The sequence below is a fragment of the Arctopsyche grandis genome, chromosome 12, assembly GCF_051622035.1.
Source record: "Arctopsyche grandis isolate Sample6627 chromosome 12, ASM5162203v2, whole genome shotgun sequence".
NCBI lineage: Eukaryota > Metazoa > Arthropoda > Insecta > Trichoptera > Hydropsychidae > Arctopsyche > Arctopsyche grandis.
This window is the reverse complement of record NC_135366.1, coordinates 30,059,767-30,078,682: the sequence shown is the minus strand read 5'-3', so window position 1 is coordinate 30,078,682 and position 18,916 is coordinate 30,059,767. Positions and strand designations below refer to the sequence as shown.

At 32.6% G+C, this 18,916-nt stretch overlaps 2 protein-coding genes across 3 annotated transcripts in view; one reads left to right on the top strand and one right to left on the bottom strand.

The window, feature by feature from the left end:
* The window catches only part of LOC143919699 (uncharacterized), a 492,686-nt gene that overhangs the window by 254,617 nt on the left and 219,153 nt on the right, over window positions 1-18,916 (top strand). The window lies entirely within an intron of this gene.
* The window catches only part of Trpm (transient receptor potential cation channel, subfamily M), a 154,205-nt gene that overhangs the window by 80,363 nt on the left and 54,926 nt on the right, over window positions 1-18,916 (bottom strand). For both annotated transcript variants that reach the window (XM_077442150.1, XM_077442149.1), the window contains one exon: window positions 18,626-18,708. In XM_077442150.1, coding sequence (XP_077298276.1) covers window positions 18,626-18,708 — 83 coding nt within the window. The remainder of the gene's footprint in view (window positions 1-18,625; window positions 18,709-18,916) is intronic.

Here is an 18,916-nt window from a genome sequence, read left to right as displayed (position 1 = left end):
CTCATCACTACTGATGTGATTCTCAAGCCAATTCTTCTCGTTTAGTTCTTCATGATTACGACGAGCAATCTTCGGGCTTTTCGCGACGAGACTTAAGCAAAGCTATCACCATATAACATCCCAACTCGATCCAATCTTCTTCATATCCTTTCCAGTGGTGTAGTGCTAAATAAGAAGAGGTTTGTAATAAAAAAAAGAACCAGGGTGGTGTTTAATTTTTATGACCCCCCCACTTAAAAAATATGTATCTTAATATTGGTAGTACAAATAATTATAAAAAAAATCAATATAAAGCAAATATTCTTGTTGACATTATGATGTTTTTTGAAATATTAATGATAAAAACTTCCTTCCATACATCCTCTTCAATATCATTTATTTTTAAACCCCGTGTTTGTGTGTCAACAGCAACATTTGCTTCTAGCAATGCCAGAACCTAATTTTAATATGTCAATTTAGAGATGTCTATATATTTAAGCTGAGTTTCCTTATTTTATCTATCCTCAAGTGCGTATGGTTAAAGTTCAAATAGTGTTTTCTTTTGAAGTTTTAGGTGTTTTTATATAAATAAAGCCTATAAATTTCATCAAAACGTCTTTTAAGTTTTGAATATACTAGATTAATTTTCGGTTGTGGTCACCAAATGTTACAACGAGAGTCACAATGTTTGGTATACAAAGATGAATATATATTTTATTTTTGGAGTCTGAGAGTGTGACCTCTAAGATTGGTGTTTTCATTTGAGTTTGGACATTTATGACACGATAGGACAATTATGATGATTATTTATTATTTTAAAGACTTCGATTAAGTCGCCTCCGATTATTTTTGGTCTCAAGTGTTATTAATATTAGGCAAAATATTTCTTATAAAAATATTATCATATCAATCAAAGTGCCATAGTTTTCATATCAAAAAGAAGTACCAGGATGGCGACCTGCCCCGACTACACCACTGATCACTATGAGTCTCTCCAGGATATTTAACTCTTTTATCGCCACGTTTACATATTCTAGATTTTATACAGCCACTATTAGCCATTCCGATTTTAAAATTTACGTATATCACAATTCATGACCATTCACCATTCATAGCATGCTCCACCATTGTCGACCCGAGGTATGAGATATACAAAAGGTTTAATTGGATTTTAACGAGGGCAGATTCTCATAATTATTGAGATGATTCCGCATCAATGGTTCATATTATTGGTAGAATCGCATATAAGGTTTAGGACTTATAGGTACTACCTAGGTAAAATAGAGTAGGTAGGTTTAGGAGTTAGACGGGTTGGTTTGAGTTGTGAGTTAAACTCGAGTTAAAGTGACGGTTAAATTGACGTTTGGTTGGCGGTCGTAAGGTATGTTAATCGGTTACGCTCACTTGAATGTTTGCTGTCTGTCTGTTGTTGATTGTATTTGGGATAAGATATTTTGATGAATATATAAAATTAATAATAATAACACTGTTCGACACGAAAAATGGTTCAGAGACGAGATATGACTTTTCTTATAGATCTATGCCCAGTGAACACGAATCTGGTAATAAAAAATGTTGATTGGATCGAGATTCAGAGATATGTGTTTTTTAAATCGCGCGATTTTTCTATATCTTGGGTGTTGTTCGGTCGGCGTCTCAAAATCTGTCAATTTCCTGTTCAAAATGAATATTGGAATCTATAGTCGGGTATTTTATCTTTAATTTGTAGTACTTTTCAGCTTTCAAATCTCTTTAAGTAGTCGTCCAGTTCAAATCAAAAGTCAAAAATACGTATTTTCATTTGGGATTTTTTCCCACTGTTAATACTATTTTATATTGACTATTTTCTATTGAAAGATGTTTATTGGGATAGTATTCTGGCCACAATATTTTTTTTGTTTCCGTATAAAAGGGTTAATCGGAAGTGTGCTGAATTTTAAATCGGTACAATTGCGAGCTAAAAGCTCGTACTAATATTTACTTGTATTTACACGAATCTGAAATGAATTCATAGGGATAATATATTAAATTGTCTTTATATGAGAATTAAATAAAATTCCACTTAGAAAAATCATATTTCGACTATTCTTGTGGATTAATAACAAAAATTCGTTTATTTTATCGAGGTAAGCCAGTTATCAATAGAATATAAACGTATTGTATTGAAAATTAGTTTGTATAAAATAATTGACAAAAAAACCAAGTTTATGTGAATGATTGTAACTAGATACGATGCCATTTGGTTTGGTTTGCCAGACGAGGAATCATTTCTATTGAGTAAACGAGTAAACGATAGTTTGTTCAAACATCAACAGATTAACTCTGCCGGTATCGAGATGATTAGTAATTTTGCTCCATCGCTTGCAATAGTCGGTCTCGTATTCATCCGAGTAATTGACGTGATTCAATATTTCCAGCGCTTGCTTTTCTTTTTGTCCCTTTGGCTGTGTAGCTTTTCATCGTTTTTCCCGCAATTAGCCTTTCACAGCGTAGATTTGTTGCGATACAATTTGATTCGACCTCGCGTGCCGCTAAACTTTCCCGTTTGACGACCGCCAAAGTATAGATTTTTTCAACCATCTGAACTGTCGTTAGCAGATTACAATTATACAACTGTGAGCATACATAATGCATATATTGAATTTTACGTCGTATTTTAAATTAACACTCACCTGGAAGTGCATATTAAAATTTTCAGGTCGAGTGGCGTAATTGCAGCAAAGAGATTGGTTGAGATTTATTGCATCTAGGTCACAGGCTAGTAAATATGCCAACTTGCGAAACCAGACCAGGTGGTTAATAGGGAATGCAAATTTAAGCTTATTAATTTCATATCTCCTTATTTATTTAAGTGTAAACTTACATATATGTATATATGGTCTCTGTATAACGCAACTGAATGAAACAAGTCCATTATAGTATATTTTTCAATGTCAAAATTCTAACATACACACATTGAAATGCATTTTTGACTGTTCAATCAAACCTAATGCAATCTATTTCGTTTCAATTCACTCTAGTCACGTTTCTTTTCCAACTCGTTAGTATTATTTCTACCGAAAACGTTTGATTTTTTTTATTGCTTATGTACACGTATATATATACAGACATACATACATATGTAGTCGCTTCAATGATTGAATGCAGCAGTACTGTTGAATCATTGAGGATGATCTCCTTTGTTTTCAAAGCGACACAATTGAATTGATCATCTCGCATGACGGATACTGAAGCTTCGAACGGACGAATTGGGTCGAATTTGAACAAAGCCCATTATTTTGTGTACGCCACTGACTGTTTCGAATTTATTTCTGCCGTCCATCATCTCTTGTCAGACGTCCTCGCTACACGATTTTACAGTTGAAATTCCATTTTTCAGTCGGATGCAATCCATTTTGTAGAAAAAAGGCACTCGCTATTAGTAGCCATCGAATGTTCCAGAACTCGTGTACATATTCACAGCGTTTAAAAATTTCACGGGGAATTCTAAATAGAAAGACGGCAAATTGAATTTTCTCGCTGAAAATGTGTCCCTGACCTTTCCAAGCCCTTCAGGTAGAATATAGTGCTTTCAATAAACATCTGTGATAGCTTAAATAGCATCAGATTGAAGCCCATTAAATTAGGAATTTCCACTCACTGCATGCAAGAATCGTGCAACACAGTCGTGTTCACCTGACGAAACAAATCTAGCATAGTTTACGCTTACATCGGTTACATAAATAATTATATAAACTGCTTTCGGAGATATTTGTATATTACTTATGATTTGTATGTGTTTCAATTGTAAATGTTAGTGCTCTCGGCTTATAAAATTGCATGTCCTGGAAGTGTATTTAATGAAACGTTAAATCCGTGGCAGGGTAATAATTCTACAAGCACATGTTTTACTACAGGTGTAATGTGAATTTTACGACTATACGCTTTACGCACAAAGAGGGGTTCAAGTCCTTTGAAAGCTTTTATTTCAGGGGACAACTCTGAAGGGAAAATATGTTATTAATGGTATCGTTTAAAGTCGTATTAGAAGCTTGCGGTGTAATTTTTGTTACAAGCCCTCGAGCTATCTATTCGAATGATTCCGTTTCCACCTTTCAAATTAATAATAATATTAATTAGTTAAATGGAAAATGTGTTTAACCAGGACTCGAACATCAAATAAGTTATATTTGTATATATGAATAGTATTTATGAATTTCAATAATTATATAAGGTAGTTTCGTAGATATTTTTGATGGGGTTGTTTACACTGAGGATCTCATTGGGGCTATTTTGTTACGGGTATTTTTACTATGAAACTATGTATGTAAATACTACTAGGTGGTAGACCACATATGAACGAGGAAAAACAGGATGAAAAATAAATTATAAATAAATAATGATTTGTGCGACGATTTTTAATTTTCAGATCGTATTTCAGCAAATTTGAGTCTATTGGTTTAATCACATCGTATATACGTGTAAATCAATTTATTGAGTGTTTTTAACAATTTGATAGCTTTACAACCAGGCCTGCCTAGTTAGCGAACTTCAAATAAGCATACTAACTGAATTTATAATATAATATATACTTGGAAGATATTTACAAACTCAAAACCATCAAGAATGTTAAATAAACATTTTCAACTTCAAACATAAGGAAAATATTTAATCGTTTGAAATAAAATAATACTATATATATTATACATACAAATGCACATGTATAGTATAATATAAATCACGAGATATGTTTGTTTAATTGGAAATCAAAATCTGACTTAAGATCGCTTCAGACTATTGTTAGTCAATGGAACAATGAAATAATAGTCACCCAAATGAACAATACGAATATACCTATGCATCGAAAAGGGCTTATACATTCGAATTATTCGAATATAACCAAGCACAAAATTTAAATATATACATAAATACACACATAGATACAAGTGTGCTATCGATTTTCCATTATCAGAGTCATAATATGCGATATTGCATTGACAGAAGCAAGCACCGCGACATAAGCGAGCTTTGATTAAAATTATGCACGCGAATAATTAACATGCAAATTTTATTAAATTAGTAATACAGGCACAAAGCGTTGAGAAGCTTTACTCGAATCGTAATAGGCCTTTTCAAAGCGTGGAAACACCGATTGACCCAATTTCTAAAGTTAACCCGTTTTTTTTTCAATTGCATGAAAACACACACACACACACAAACTTATATATAATATATTTACAGGTACGTATATTATAATGAGGTTTTGCAAACTACTTATTTATTGTATAAGCTTATTTTTGTCGTGTGAAAAAATATGCGAGCGCTTCCATTGTGTTGGGCTTGAACAGAGAAATTTGCTTAGGGTTTCTTTTTTCTCATTTTTTTGAAAGAAAGGTGAAAGTCACGCGAGGCTTCATCAAGTTGGAAGTGTTTTTTTTAATGATGAGGCTGTGTGACGAGCCAGGGGTGTTAAATCTACCGTTTCGATTTTAATGGATGCCGTAATCTTGTGTCCACCCTACTTCGAATTATAATGCTGATACAGATTTATACTCGACTGTAAAAATTAAATTAGAGTAAAATAGTTTTTTATTTATTGAGTGAAATTTATTAGCCCACGGTAAAGTTAATTGGATTAGTTCGGATAAATGCGTCACGAAACATAAAACTAAGATGGAAAAGAGGTTGGCCTTTTAAGGTTGCTAAGTATAACATTGTTAACTGAAAATATTATTAGTAAAGATTTTGATTAATTGGGTCGAAAGACGAAGCGATTTGCCTGTCGTAAAGTATGCTGTGTACTATATTTGAATCGTAACTAAAGATTTCACCTCGTTGGTTCAATTCAATTTTGGCTGGAGAATTTTCGTCAGATAAAAAATTCAAATATATACTAAACAAGATTATAAAATGCGATCATATACAAAACAAGAATAGTCTGGTTTTAATGGATTTTTATTAAATTAAAGAATATGTTGAGCCTTTGAAAGGCGTCTTACCTACCACCTATTAATTTTTTGCTATGATAAAATTGCCCAACTGGTTGCCCGACGGATCGCTTCATCCAATACTTATTATTATGTTAATTTAATTTTAAGGCATTGAATGCAAGGACCAAAAATAAAAAGGAAATGGTAAGTATTCGACGCATCAAGCTCTGAAAGTTTGATCAAAATATCGACCATTTAAGGATGGAAAAGCCTTATTTATTTATTTAATACCATGTACAATTAAGACATATTGGTATTACATATATACTCCAGGGCTTCATTATATCTAAGCATACCTACATATATACATATATATAGAAAATAATAACAAATTTAACGTAAGAACACATTTACGAATTCAAATTAAACAATCCCTCAACCAGATCAGCACATTTTAGATTACAAATCCAAGCTAACAGAAATCTGGTTGAGGATTTTGATGGCGCGAGCAACAGGCGATGAAACCACTAAATTGGTACGTGCCCCAGGAGAATAGAACAAACTGTGGCATCTAATGTACCTGAATTGGCTAAAAACATTGGAGCTCAATTCTGCAAGAATTTAAAAATTAATTGCACCAAACCAACCAGTAATTTATAGAAATTTTTCAAGTCATGACTCGAAGGAATTATAACCTAGTGCTTCCAATAGGTAAGCACTAGGATAGAGCCAAAGATACCGACCGTAAACTACTGTACGTACATATATGTACATATATATCTGAGAAACCTCCTCTGTACTCTCTCAATTTGAAGTACCTTCGCAATATAAAACATATTTTTTAAACATTTGAGCAAATATCATCAATGTGATTCCAAGATTACTGAAACTCACAACCGAATTTACATAGCTTAATGTCATTTAAATGGTTAGATTATTTAAGTTGGTTTTACGATCTGGTGAAGGTTAAAAAAATTTGTATTTAAAATTATTATTTTGAATAAAAATACCAATAATTTTATTTTACTACCGCCATCTATGTTTAAAACTAAAAACTGGATAGACGTATGGCATTTTTCAGAAATTCAAATTTCAAACGCGTCTTACACGATATTTTTGCACCATCGTAATGGCGGAGGATCCATTTACTTATATTGATGACCAAAATGAGCAATATGGAAAAGTATGAAAACGATCGGATAAGAGGCAAACTTTTTCCTGAATTGTAATCGTAAGTGAAACGTAAAGGAGGTATGTAACAACATGACTTTTCAGTGTTAAACGGCAACATGTTTACAGCTAATCAATTGAAAATAGCATCTAAATCAGATTGAAGGGCGACCGAATCATCATAAATCATATAGCCTCAGCATGGAATCAATATATTTGAATAATTTGATAACGTTAGCAATGAATAGGAATTTAGAGTGCTTTGTGGCCATATCATCATATATACATATGTATAGGTATATATAATTTATATAGACCTAAATTGGAACCTTGAGGAACGCCAGATAATATACATGTGTATATGATGATGATAGTGATGAATTTTAGTTTTAAAACGTTGGTTGAGGAATTTGTAAAAAAAAATCATGTTAGGAATATACATATTAGTATGTACCTGTGTATGTACGTAGATAAGATACATATATGTAAGTGGTTGGATATTTCTTAAGACACATACATATGTACATATGTGCATATGTATGAGAATTTTACCGTAGCATTACTTCGGATATGCAATAAATTGCATTTCGGTACTTTCAAATGTATACTTTAAAAGTTTTTGAACTAAAGCTATAGAGGTAAATACAGTTGAACCATGTTGAAGTTGGCCGCATCCATTTCCATGAAACGAATTTATTGCGCATATTCGATTCAAATTTTCATAGCATCTACATGGTGTTTGTAAAGCAATGCAACTCGAACGAGAGAAATTTTAATATAAATGCAAAGGTTCAAGCATCTTGAAAATACATACATATCTGTACATATAATAGCATTTACGTATAGGTATATAATAATGTGTATGCAAACGATCCCGGATGCTCTTTTCCAGCCTGAATTTGCATTCGAAACTCATTTTTGGTTTTATTTCTGCCATCTCAGAAATAACGAGATCGTCGACATTTCACAAATATTATGATTTTATATATGTACATATAAGAAAAAACAATTTCAGCTCGATGTCTTCAGTACATTTGAATAAGTTGTATGATAGCATTCTATACATTTCTCACTTCCAGTTCATGAAATTTGTTATTTTTTTCTAGTTGATATTGGTATGCACATATGCATACATATGTATGCAATTACAATTTCAACTCGGACCATGTAGCAGTTTAAGAAAAAAAAATGCATGTGAAAAAGTGAAAGAGGTTTATAAGAGGAAGTATCACTTAAAAGTCAACTAAAAAATTACAGCATAAAATTTACTTACCTAACGATATAATTAAAGTCACAATTTAACCTATGCTTCACCTGTATGGAATAACGCCTCGAATACTAACCTTTCCAAGCTCCAAATAATACAAAATAAATCAGTAAAAATAATTCATAACACACCCATATATACAAACTTGAACAAAACTGCATGCTATAAATAATATTCCGTTAGTTACAGACATTACTAGCAAACTAACCAGTAGATTATATGACAGAATGACTAATAACCATACTAACACACTTGTGAAGAGTCTCGGTGATTACAACAAAATGTCTATACCATAGATATAGAAAACCATAGATACGCCTTGACGCTCTAAGCCGATCACCCTGTTGGAGCATGCACACACAAAAAAAAGTACAGAGGATGCACACTTTCTCTCAGTAGCTAGTTAGCTTCTAAGTAGGAAGGTCAATTGACATTTTTCGAAAATGCCAACGTGTTCAGTGAAATTGTGTTACAATTACTCAAGAAAACATAAAAAGGCGGATGGCATCAAATATCCTAAGTAAGAATTAATATATAATGTCTTCAATTGTAGTGGTATTTTAACATTAATGAAATATCGGCGCGATGTATGTAGTGTTTTAAGCACTGATGGAACAGCGGTCGACAACGTCTGTCACAGGTATATCTTGTTGACACTGAAGGAAATTCAGAAATCAACATTAAGTTTAAAACTACAAACAATGAACTAAATATTAAAGTGTCAGCTTTAAGATTGATCCTTGTGGAAGTTACTAATGTTAAAATATTGTAATAGTAAATGATGGTTTTATTATAGTAACATAGATTTGTAGTTTAATATAGTGTGTATAGCTAAATATTTTTTTCTTAAAATGGCTTTATTAGTTTGGTTTACTGTCACGCGGAGTGTCCAATAAAATAAAGTTATAAATAAAATAAAACTTCAATGCATGTACATATGTACATAAACTGGTTGCTGACCACTGCCGACCGCTGCGTTCCTTCCTTTTTTTTCACCACTTCCCCGTTAGTTGAACCCCCCGCACCCCTCAGTTAGTGGCGACAAGATCTCCAACGAAATTTGTATGTAATGGCATATCTAGGTTATTCTACATCTATGGTCTATACTCTTCAGGTATAAACACACAGATTACATAAACACAATCTGCTTTAGATCGTCGACTTTAGAGAGTCTTCAATTAATATTATGTATTATGAGCATTTATAAGATTTGTAAATAGGTTTTTGAGCTCTTTCTCCTATTATGCTGTACATTAACATTAGAATAATATAATACTATGATTAGTAACAAAATTAAATTAAAATTGTAAAATAGAAAATGATCAGGAGATCAATAGCTATTAAAATAGATATAGATGTATTGTGAACATAATTTAGTAATAATAAAAAGCATTTAGAAATCAAAATCAAGTATTTGATTTTCAATACTTGATTATGGAAAAATGGTATATGTAGATTTTCCGGGCATCAAATTTGACCATATTGAACAGCACTCTAATGAATCATCGGCTCTCCAATCTGTGTGTGTGTGTGTGACCTATCAATGAGAACCGTTAATATGATTTATCTATCGAATAGAGGAATACACGGGGTTTCAGATACATACATACATACATTCAAACATACATACAATATATTTGAGTAGTTCAATTCTGTCGATAGCACGCCCTGTGTTGCCATTGGTTACCTTCCTATTCAATATAACAAAGCATCATTATTAATTACATATTGTATATGTATGTACATATAATATGTGTGTAGGTTTGGTTCAAATTAAATGTAATGTATTTAACAGTGCAAATTAAATGTAAAAGTGCAGCGGTCGTGTTGAATGTACTGCATCGAAGCGGTAGATCAGGAAAACAAAACAAATAGATGATTTTGTACTGTAGAAGAGTGAGTTTCCCGGTAGAAGTGGCGGAAAATGCGGCATAGGAGACGAAGTAGCAAGTGTGTCGCCTTAATCTCATATCATATGAGGTTTAGATATTAATGAATATGTACATATGTAGGTACGTTTAGATCAACTGAACTACTTATGTGGAATTTATTCTACTTGTTAGATTTTTGGAAATTGACCAAAGGCTTAATGCGTCAAAAGCTTCATGTATTGATTTTAATACAACTGTTATGTAAGCTCAAACAGTTTTAATATTAAATTAAACGAAGAATGATTTGGGAATGTTCTAGGTTTGCTTTTCGCTGTAGAATTATACAACACGTATATTTGTAGAGTGTTTTAGAGCGGTTCCCACATTGTGGAAAATTATTGATTTTTTTTCGCCTCGTAATGAATGTAAGTCTCATTGTTAAGTTGCTTATTTTAGGGATTTATTATATTATATAATTCATAAAAATTAGCCGATATCTAGCTATTTTTTAAATTTTCGATACTGCAATTTTGAGGCTATTTCAATTCCGCTATTATGCGGGCAATATTTTTAGATCACCGCTTAGTATTAAAAATACTCACACGAAATCAGTATACTTGGAACAAAAATGGGATTAATTTCGTAATATAATTTATAATATTAACGGGGCTTTTTTGTGTACTGTACTGGACTTTTTGTTTAGTACTTGCTATTTTCAGGGCTGTTTCTCTTGGAATGTTTTGCCGGAGCTATTTATCATGGCTGTTTTCTATTGGTGTATTTTCTCAAGGCTGTGTTCTATTGAAATATATTGTCAGGGGTATTTTATCGAGGCTGTTTGTTTCACATTGGAATATATTTTCATGTTGATTCTTAAGACTTTTGTAGGTAGCTTATGTATTCCATACATATTGTAATTAGGGATAATATTTTATTTTGATATATCTTCACAGGTTACCCCAATATGACACTGAGGCCAGATAATACATAAATGGAATTATTTATAAACATAAATACATATAATATAAATAAAAACACATTTAATTTTATGTATAAATATAAAAACGGACGCGATGTATGTGGGTATGTACTATGTATATACATAAGTGGCGAACGCTTGGACAAGTATGGAGATTTCAAAGAAACAAAACGACGACTGATCGTGTCGAGGAGACGCGGGGAAGCGGGGTGGAGCGTCTGACATGTGCTCCTGATATTGAGAACCGGACTTGAAACGGGTGGCGCCAGCGTCAGATGCGCTACGCGGGAACGTACACACATATATACATCTACGAAGACACACATACACACATTCATTATGTCAAACGGGTGAACGGGTTAAATCGGCGAGCGTGTAATGCACGCACTTAAATTTTTACTATGAATACGCGCCTAAAAATTACCTTACATTATATTTATATATAACTTTATTTCAATTCCTGTATCAATTCCCTTCACTTGTTGAAATTACCGGGCGCAACACTAGTGTATCTTATAATAACACTGTTCGACAAATGACGACTTTTTTTTGGTTCAGGGACGAGATATGACTTTTTTTATAGATCTATGCCCAGTGAACACGAATCTGATGATAAAAAATGTTGATCGGCTCGAGATTCGGAGATATGTATATGTATATGTTTTTTAAATCGCGCGATTTTTCTATACTATTGGTGTTGTTCGGTCGATGTCTCAAAATCTGTCAATTTTCTGTTCAAAATGAGTATTAGAATCTATAGTCGTATATTTTATATTTTATTTGTAGTACTTTTCAGCTTTCAAATCTCTCTAAGTAGTCGTCCAGTTCAAATCAAAAGTCAAAAGTACGTATTTTCATTTGGGATTTTTTCCCACTGTTAATACTATTTTATATTGAATATTTTCTATCGAAACATGTTTATTGGGATAGTATTCTGGCCACACTACTTTTTGTTTTCCCTTAAAAGGGTCAATTGGAAGTGGGCTGAATTTTAATTCGGAAAAATTGCGAGGCATAAATCTATAAGAAAAGTCATATCTCGTTTCTGAACTATTTTTCGTGTCGAACAATGTAATTATTGAATGTATCATTGGGTATTGATCAATCGGAACATTTCAATATGATAATCATTCAAAAGCATCGATTGAAAAATCGAACCTATTTTTTTTACTATACATACATACATATAATACAACGTTTCATATAGAAACTTTTAATGGAAAACTGGTGTAGAGTTAAAGCTAGCATGAAAAATCGAATTAGGGTTGCGTAACGCAGCGTCCGCATTTTAACCTGAGCCGGCAGCTTAAGGGTTAATTTAATAAAATATTTGAGATTACGCCATGAATAAATTAAAGAACCGGGTGGAGTAACCAGGTTCGTAAACCACCAGTGGAACTCACCTGGCCGAAATTCCCCTTAGCGTTAGCATTATTACAATTTTTTCGGTAGCATTCAACTTTTATACACACTCACTCGGTGGATGTTTTAATGGAGATATTATTTCTGAACGCGAAATTATACGGCTACGGGGTCTACTAATATACCAGAAAGAGGGGGGGGGGGTGAGTCACATTTTGCATTAATTATACGCGACTCAATTTTAAATTCAGCACGATGCGACGCTGTGGAAAAAAAAGCGTAATTCGGAATTTGGCAGCCCTGAATTTTACCGAAATTTATCATGGAATGAAGAGTCGCATCATGTAATAAAAATTGGGTTATATTTATTTTATATATGTAATGTAATTTATTTTATAATATAATATTATATATATTTTATATGTAATATTAGCATTTAACATACACAAATATTAGTTTGAAACTTGTTTTATTATAAAATCAAAAAAGTCAAACAAAACTTAACACTCGTATCGAATGTCGACAAATTTAATTAGTGAAAGAGCCCGACTGGCGATAAATTACAATATTATTCCGCACGCGCCGATTTAATTTATTGAATCTGTTCTTCGGTTAAGATAATAATCTAAAAATGAGATTCGATCGCTTCGAATTACCAGATAATTGTAATTTACGATCGCATGAAACTAAACTTTATTACCTAATGGATTCAAAACTAGTGCTTTCGGTTAAATTTAACCTTGCGATTGCCAGTGTAACTAAAAATTATACCGAAATTGAACTTCATAATTAAATTTAATCGCAATTGATAGATTATGTCAACACCGATTAAATATAATATTGTATTATTACATCACTAATAAAGTGGTGAACTGATTGGCTATTTAAGATACTTGAACACTTTTATTTTAACGAGCCGAATTTTAAGGTGTTGATTGGCGGTTGAAATTTGAAAAAAAATTGAAAGTTTTAATAAAAATGTACCGTTATAGTATTTTATATTATTTTTTACATAGATATATACCAGGAAGGCCTAACAGGTACACCCCGATGCGCCTTCTTAGACAATTAATTACAAACATTGGAGCATTTTTTATTACATAAATTGCTGTATTTCTGGAGGCTGAAGAACACGAAATTAACAATTAATTAATTAATCCATAGAGACATCTATGAATTTAGAACTGTTCCTCGAAATTGGAAAAAAAATCATCTTTCCTGTTGTTACAAATCTTCTGTATTTATTGTATGTACAATTTGTAAAAATTATGTAGAAATTTAAATTCATAGATAAATTATTTATTTAATTAATTAATAAATTGTTATTTCGTGCTTTTCAGCTTCTAGAAATACAGTGATTTATGTAATAATAAAATGCTGCATTGTTTGTAATTAATTGTCCAGGAAGGCGCATTGGGGTCTTACTGTCAAACCCTCCTGGTATATATCTATCTAAAAATAAAATAAAATAAAATAAATTTCTGTTTTTCAAGAGGCTGAAGAGCATGAAATTAACAACTATTTAACTAAGGACATCTATGGATTTAGACTTTTACATACATTTTTAAATACATATTGTACATAAATCAAATTCAGATATTTGTGAAATGGCGGGTAGGATGGTTTTTTGCCAATTTTATGGAGGAACCGTTTCAACAATGAAATCAGATGAATTGTCAAACTCTAATAGGAAAAGATCGACTTGGTGTCACAAATATCCAAGTCTGACCAGCAGCATTAATGATTATCACGAGATCGAACCCGACAACCTCTCGGTGTTAAACATAAATGCAACCACCGAGCCGTACTGCTGGCATGGTAAGTATGGTATTGTTACGTATACTAAAAAGAGCCGCTGAGTAATTGCGATCGGATTAGGCCGGGTAGCGTCCTGAAAGACCGTGTGACCGGTTTTAAGGACAGGCTAAGTGCAAGTAAGCTAAACAATTATTGCACTTCCCAGAATTGACCTGTACCGTGGGAGCGAATGTCGTGAGAAGACATATCCGTACGTGACCATAACAATAGGTAAACAAATTAGACGTCGAAGATGTCCTGAGAGATCTATCCCTTATAAGGCGATACTTAGGCGATATCATGTCATTCTGGACTGAGCACTGCCAGTGCGTGTATCTCCTTAATCATCAATAAATGCTGTGAAACGAATGTTGGCCTTTTACTTGGATCCTCTACCCACCCCTACGCAACAGTATGAACAAATTTTGAGAGGCTTCCACTGTTCATGAATTGACATTTTCATGGAATTAGCAGAAATGAGAACAAATGTATGTACATTGTATGCCAAATTTGGTGGTTCTGAATTGCAAACTGTTTGATTTAATTAGCGAACATTCTTCGTTGGTAGTTTTAAATGTTATGAAGAAATTATCGTGCAACTGACAGATTGACTTTCAGCAAAAAAATAATGCGCTTAGAGAAGGTGCTGAAAATGCTTTTTTCTTTCTGTAGAAAGATTCGCGTATTAGCGCCCAATAGTGGATCGTAAATATTTCCAGTCGCCATTTGATGACCGTTTCATTCCCCATTTTTATTACGATCTTCTCTTGTACCATACGTTGGCCCAATTTATTTCTGCTCCAGAAAAGGGCCGGGTTGCTTTAGCAGCGTTTAAAATTTAACACCCACATAATTCAAATTTCAGTCCCATCGTATAGTGTATAGGTATAAACAACAAACACAGAAATGAGGCTTCGCGCACATATGGAGAGCAAGTCAGTTATGACGAGCCAAAAGTCAAGTGGAAAAGTGTTTAGGTCGGTGCCAAATAGGTTTTTTGTCCCGTGTGTAAACAGTATCGATCCGCCGGTCGGTTCGTAGGTACGTAGGTAGGTCACTCGTACAGACCCAGACGACCCAGTGAGCGTGCTCGGGTGCACTTTGCACATTGGATAGCATCCAACTTCTGATAATAAAAAAAAAAATTGCCCACAGGTTTACGATCGCTGACAATGGGCAGTGGTCGACCTATCTACGTATATCGGTGGGTATTTATCGAGGGACTGTTTCGTTTGATTTCGGTCTGAAAGTTTCCGTGTAGCCGTTCGAGTCCCACGAGTACAACTTGGATGGTCAAAAAACTAAAGAATTGTACTGGGATGGAAATATATAATATACATATATGTGTATGTAATAGTAGTTTTTCTAATGAAAAAATACTCATAGGAATTATACAATTACATTATTACAAGTTATTTATTCATCTTGGTAGTTTTCTCATTCGAATGAAAATATTAGAAGATTACATAAGTTCGTGCCCGTTTACAGCAAAAAAAATACATTTACACTTTAGTCATACATGTATATGAAAATCGGGCACGTGTGCAATCTAATATATAATTTCGAAAGAGACTTTGTATATATGTTATATATAAATATATATATATAGGATGTGGCTATTTGTACATACAGTATCGAAGAATTATTGGCTATTTGTACATACAGTATCGACGAATTATTGGATATTTGTACATACAGTATTGACGAATTATTGGCTATTTGTACAGACAAAACATAGTACATAAGAAGATTATAAGAATTGGGATTTAAGATTAATAAATTATAAGATTAGAAATTTCGATTAAGAAACTTTTCCTTCGGCCGTTGCACATAACCTAAAAGCGCAAAATTTGACAGCGAAATTAACGTTTGGTATAAACTACTTTACAATATATTTATATATAACATATAACTTAAATTACTTTATTTTTCCTTTGTAAGTTCTCACCTTGAATTTGCCTCAATTATCTGGTCACCTTTTTATTTATCCCATATTAATTGTATTCAGAGAAAGTCCAATTTAAATTTATTAAATCCTTACGCTACTTTTTTCCTACCTATACTAATTCTACTGTTCAAAATCTTTCAAAATCCTATCTTTTAACAATCTTTCTGTCAGGCGACGACTTACTGATGCTACATTCTTCTTTAAGCTCATAAATGGTTTCCTTGATTTTTCTGATTTACTGAATAAGGTTGATTTCAGGATCCCAGTTAGGTATTCTAGACACGTTGCACTCTTTTCACTTAATCCTTTCAATACTAATTCCCAAAAATATTCTTATCTGCAGCGTGTTTATCATATGTTTAACGGGGAGCTGAATGAGGTTCATCTGTTCGGTATTTCCCTACATCAATTCAGGACTAACATCAAGAGAATCTTGACCGATTGATCCATTTCTTATTCTATTTTATAATTTAACATAATTTAATTTCCAATATTTTAACACTTAAGTTTAGTTATGCAATGTGCTATTTTTTCATGTTATAGCTTTTATTCTTTTCTTTTTAATTTGTTAATCTTGTATTTATCTTTTTCATTTAATTATCTTTGTAAAAATCTGTAAGTGGACTCGGATGTTATATACCGAAAAATCCGGAAACACTTCTGTGCAAAATTTGCAAATGAAAGTTGGACGACAGTTAACAAGTGAAAAATGATAAACAGAAAGTACAACTACATGCATATGTAACTTACATATACAGTGTGTAATGAAAATTTATATGCAAATTTTCGATCTATAGATACATAGATCTTGTTCGTACACTTTCGGGATTGGTTCAAGTGACAGGTGTCCGGATGTGGCCGAAATATGGTAAATTTCGTTCGAGAATATATGTATGTATTTTCCTTCGAAGAATTTTTCCGCTCGTCCTTGAGAGGAGGAGGAAATCTGTCGGCGTTGATTGATTGATCATCAAACAAAATTCTCACGGTTGATTGAGCGACGTCGAAAATAATAAAGAATTAAATGTGCGCGATTTCTCATATATCTACATATGTATGTACTATATACTAAATCGATCGTAAACGTCAAATTTTAATTTTACAGCGCGTTAAATGTGTTAAGCCGATGTTTATGTATCGCGGTGGATGGAAAAATTCTTGAAAATATTTCTTCGCATTTTCTAGATTTACGTCTTTGGACGTGTGTCGCTTTTGTACTGAGAAAGGTCATCTATTCGATTTCGATAAAACCTGTCACTGATATGGTTTTATTTTTTTACGAAAGATACGTCTATTGCGTATAGGCTTTGTTAACAAAAGAAAACCTTAGTAATATACGAAAATAATCGACTGGAAATTATTTAGAAGGAAATATAATAAACATACAATAATGTATTAGTGTTTTGCCCGTTGATACAAAAACAGTTTGTTTTGAAAAATCATTGATAGCACTGTACAACAAATTACGACTTTTTTTTGGTTCAGGGACGAGATATGACTTTTTTTATAGATCTATTGCCCAGTGAACACGAATCTAATAATAAAAAAATGTTGATTGGCTCGATTTTTCTATATCTTGGTGTTGTTCGGTCGATGTCTCAAAATCTGTCAATTTCCTTTTTCCTAGTACTTTTCAGCTTTGAAATCTCTGTAAGTAGTCGTCTAGTTCAAATCAAAAGTCAAAAGTACGTATTTTCATTTGGGATTTTTTCCCACTGTTAATACTAATTTATATTGAGTATTTTCTATTGAAAAATGTTTATTGGGACAGTGTTCTGGCCACATTATTTTTTGTTTTCGTTTAAAAGTGTTAATTAGAAGTGTGCTGAATTTTAAATCGGTAAAATTGTGAGCTAAAAACTCGTATTAGTAAATGAAAAAAAAAATAGTAATCAAATTGCGATTGTATTTATGTATGTATCTGAAATTGTTTTTATATACTATGTATGTACATATATATAAACTTATAGGGGAAAAAAGAGCCTCCACTGCCTTGCTTGAATATAAAACAAAAAAACAGAACATACAATATTTTGAATGTATCCCGTATCTGATAACAGAAGTGTCCACTTAATGTCTGTACGAGTAGAATAATCGATACAATACGACATGTTAACAATGTAAATCGAACGTATCTATGTTTGCACTTTTTCGATCATTAAAATTGCATCAAATTGCAATTAAGCAACAAATGCATAGCTACATATCGCGTAAACTTAAAATTGCGTATTATATATATATATAGTCTTGAACGTTCGCTTATTACTCTTGAAGTAATGAACTGTGAGCGTTAATGGTATTACGAGGCGAAGTTATAATTAGGTAATATATTAAATTGGGTACCTGTGTTCGTCCTTTGGACTGGGAATGAATTTTACACACTCCCTCTTCTGGAAAGTGGCTTCGATCCAGGTCCGGGCTGTCTTCTGAAATCAACCAATACATTCAACATATTATTACATGCACTTTCTCAGACTGTACTATACATATTATTTTTTGTTTATTATTTTTCAATTAATCATGCACACTCGCCTAGCAGATTGGGCTAAACACATTAAGACTCGAGAAATATACATTACATATATTACATACATACACATGTAAAATCGAAACAACACCTGACAACTATGGTCA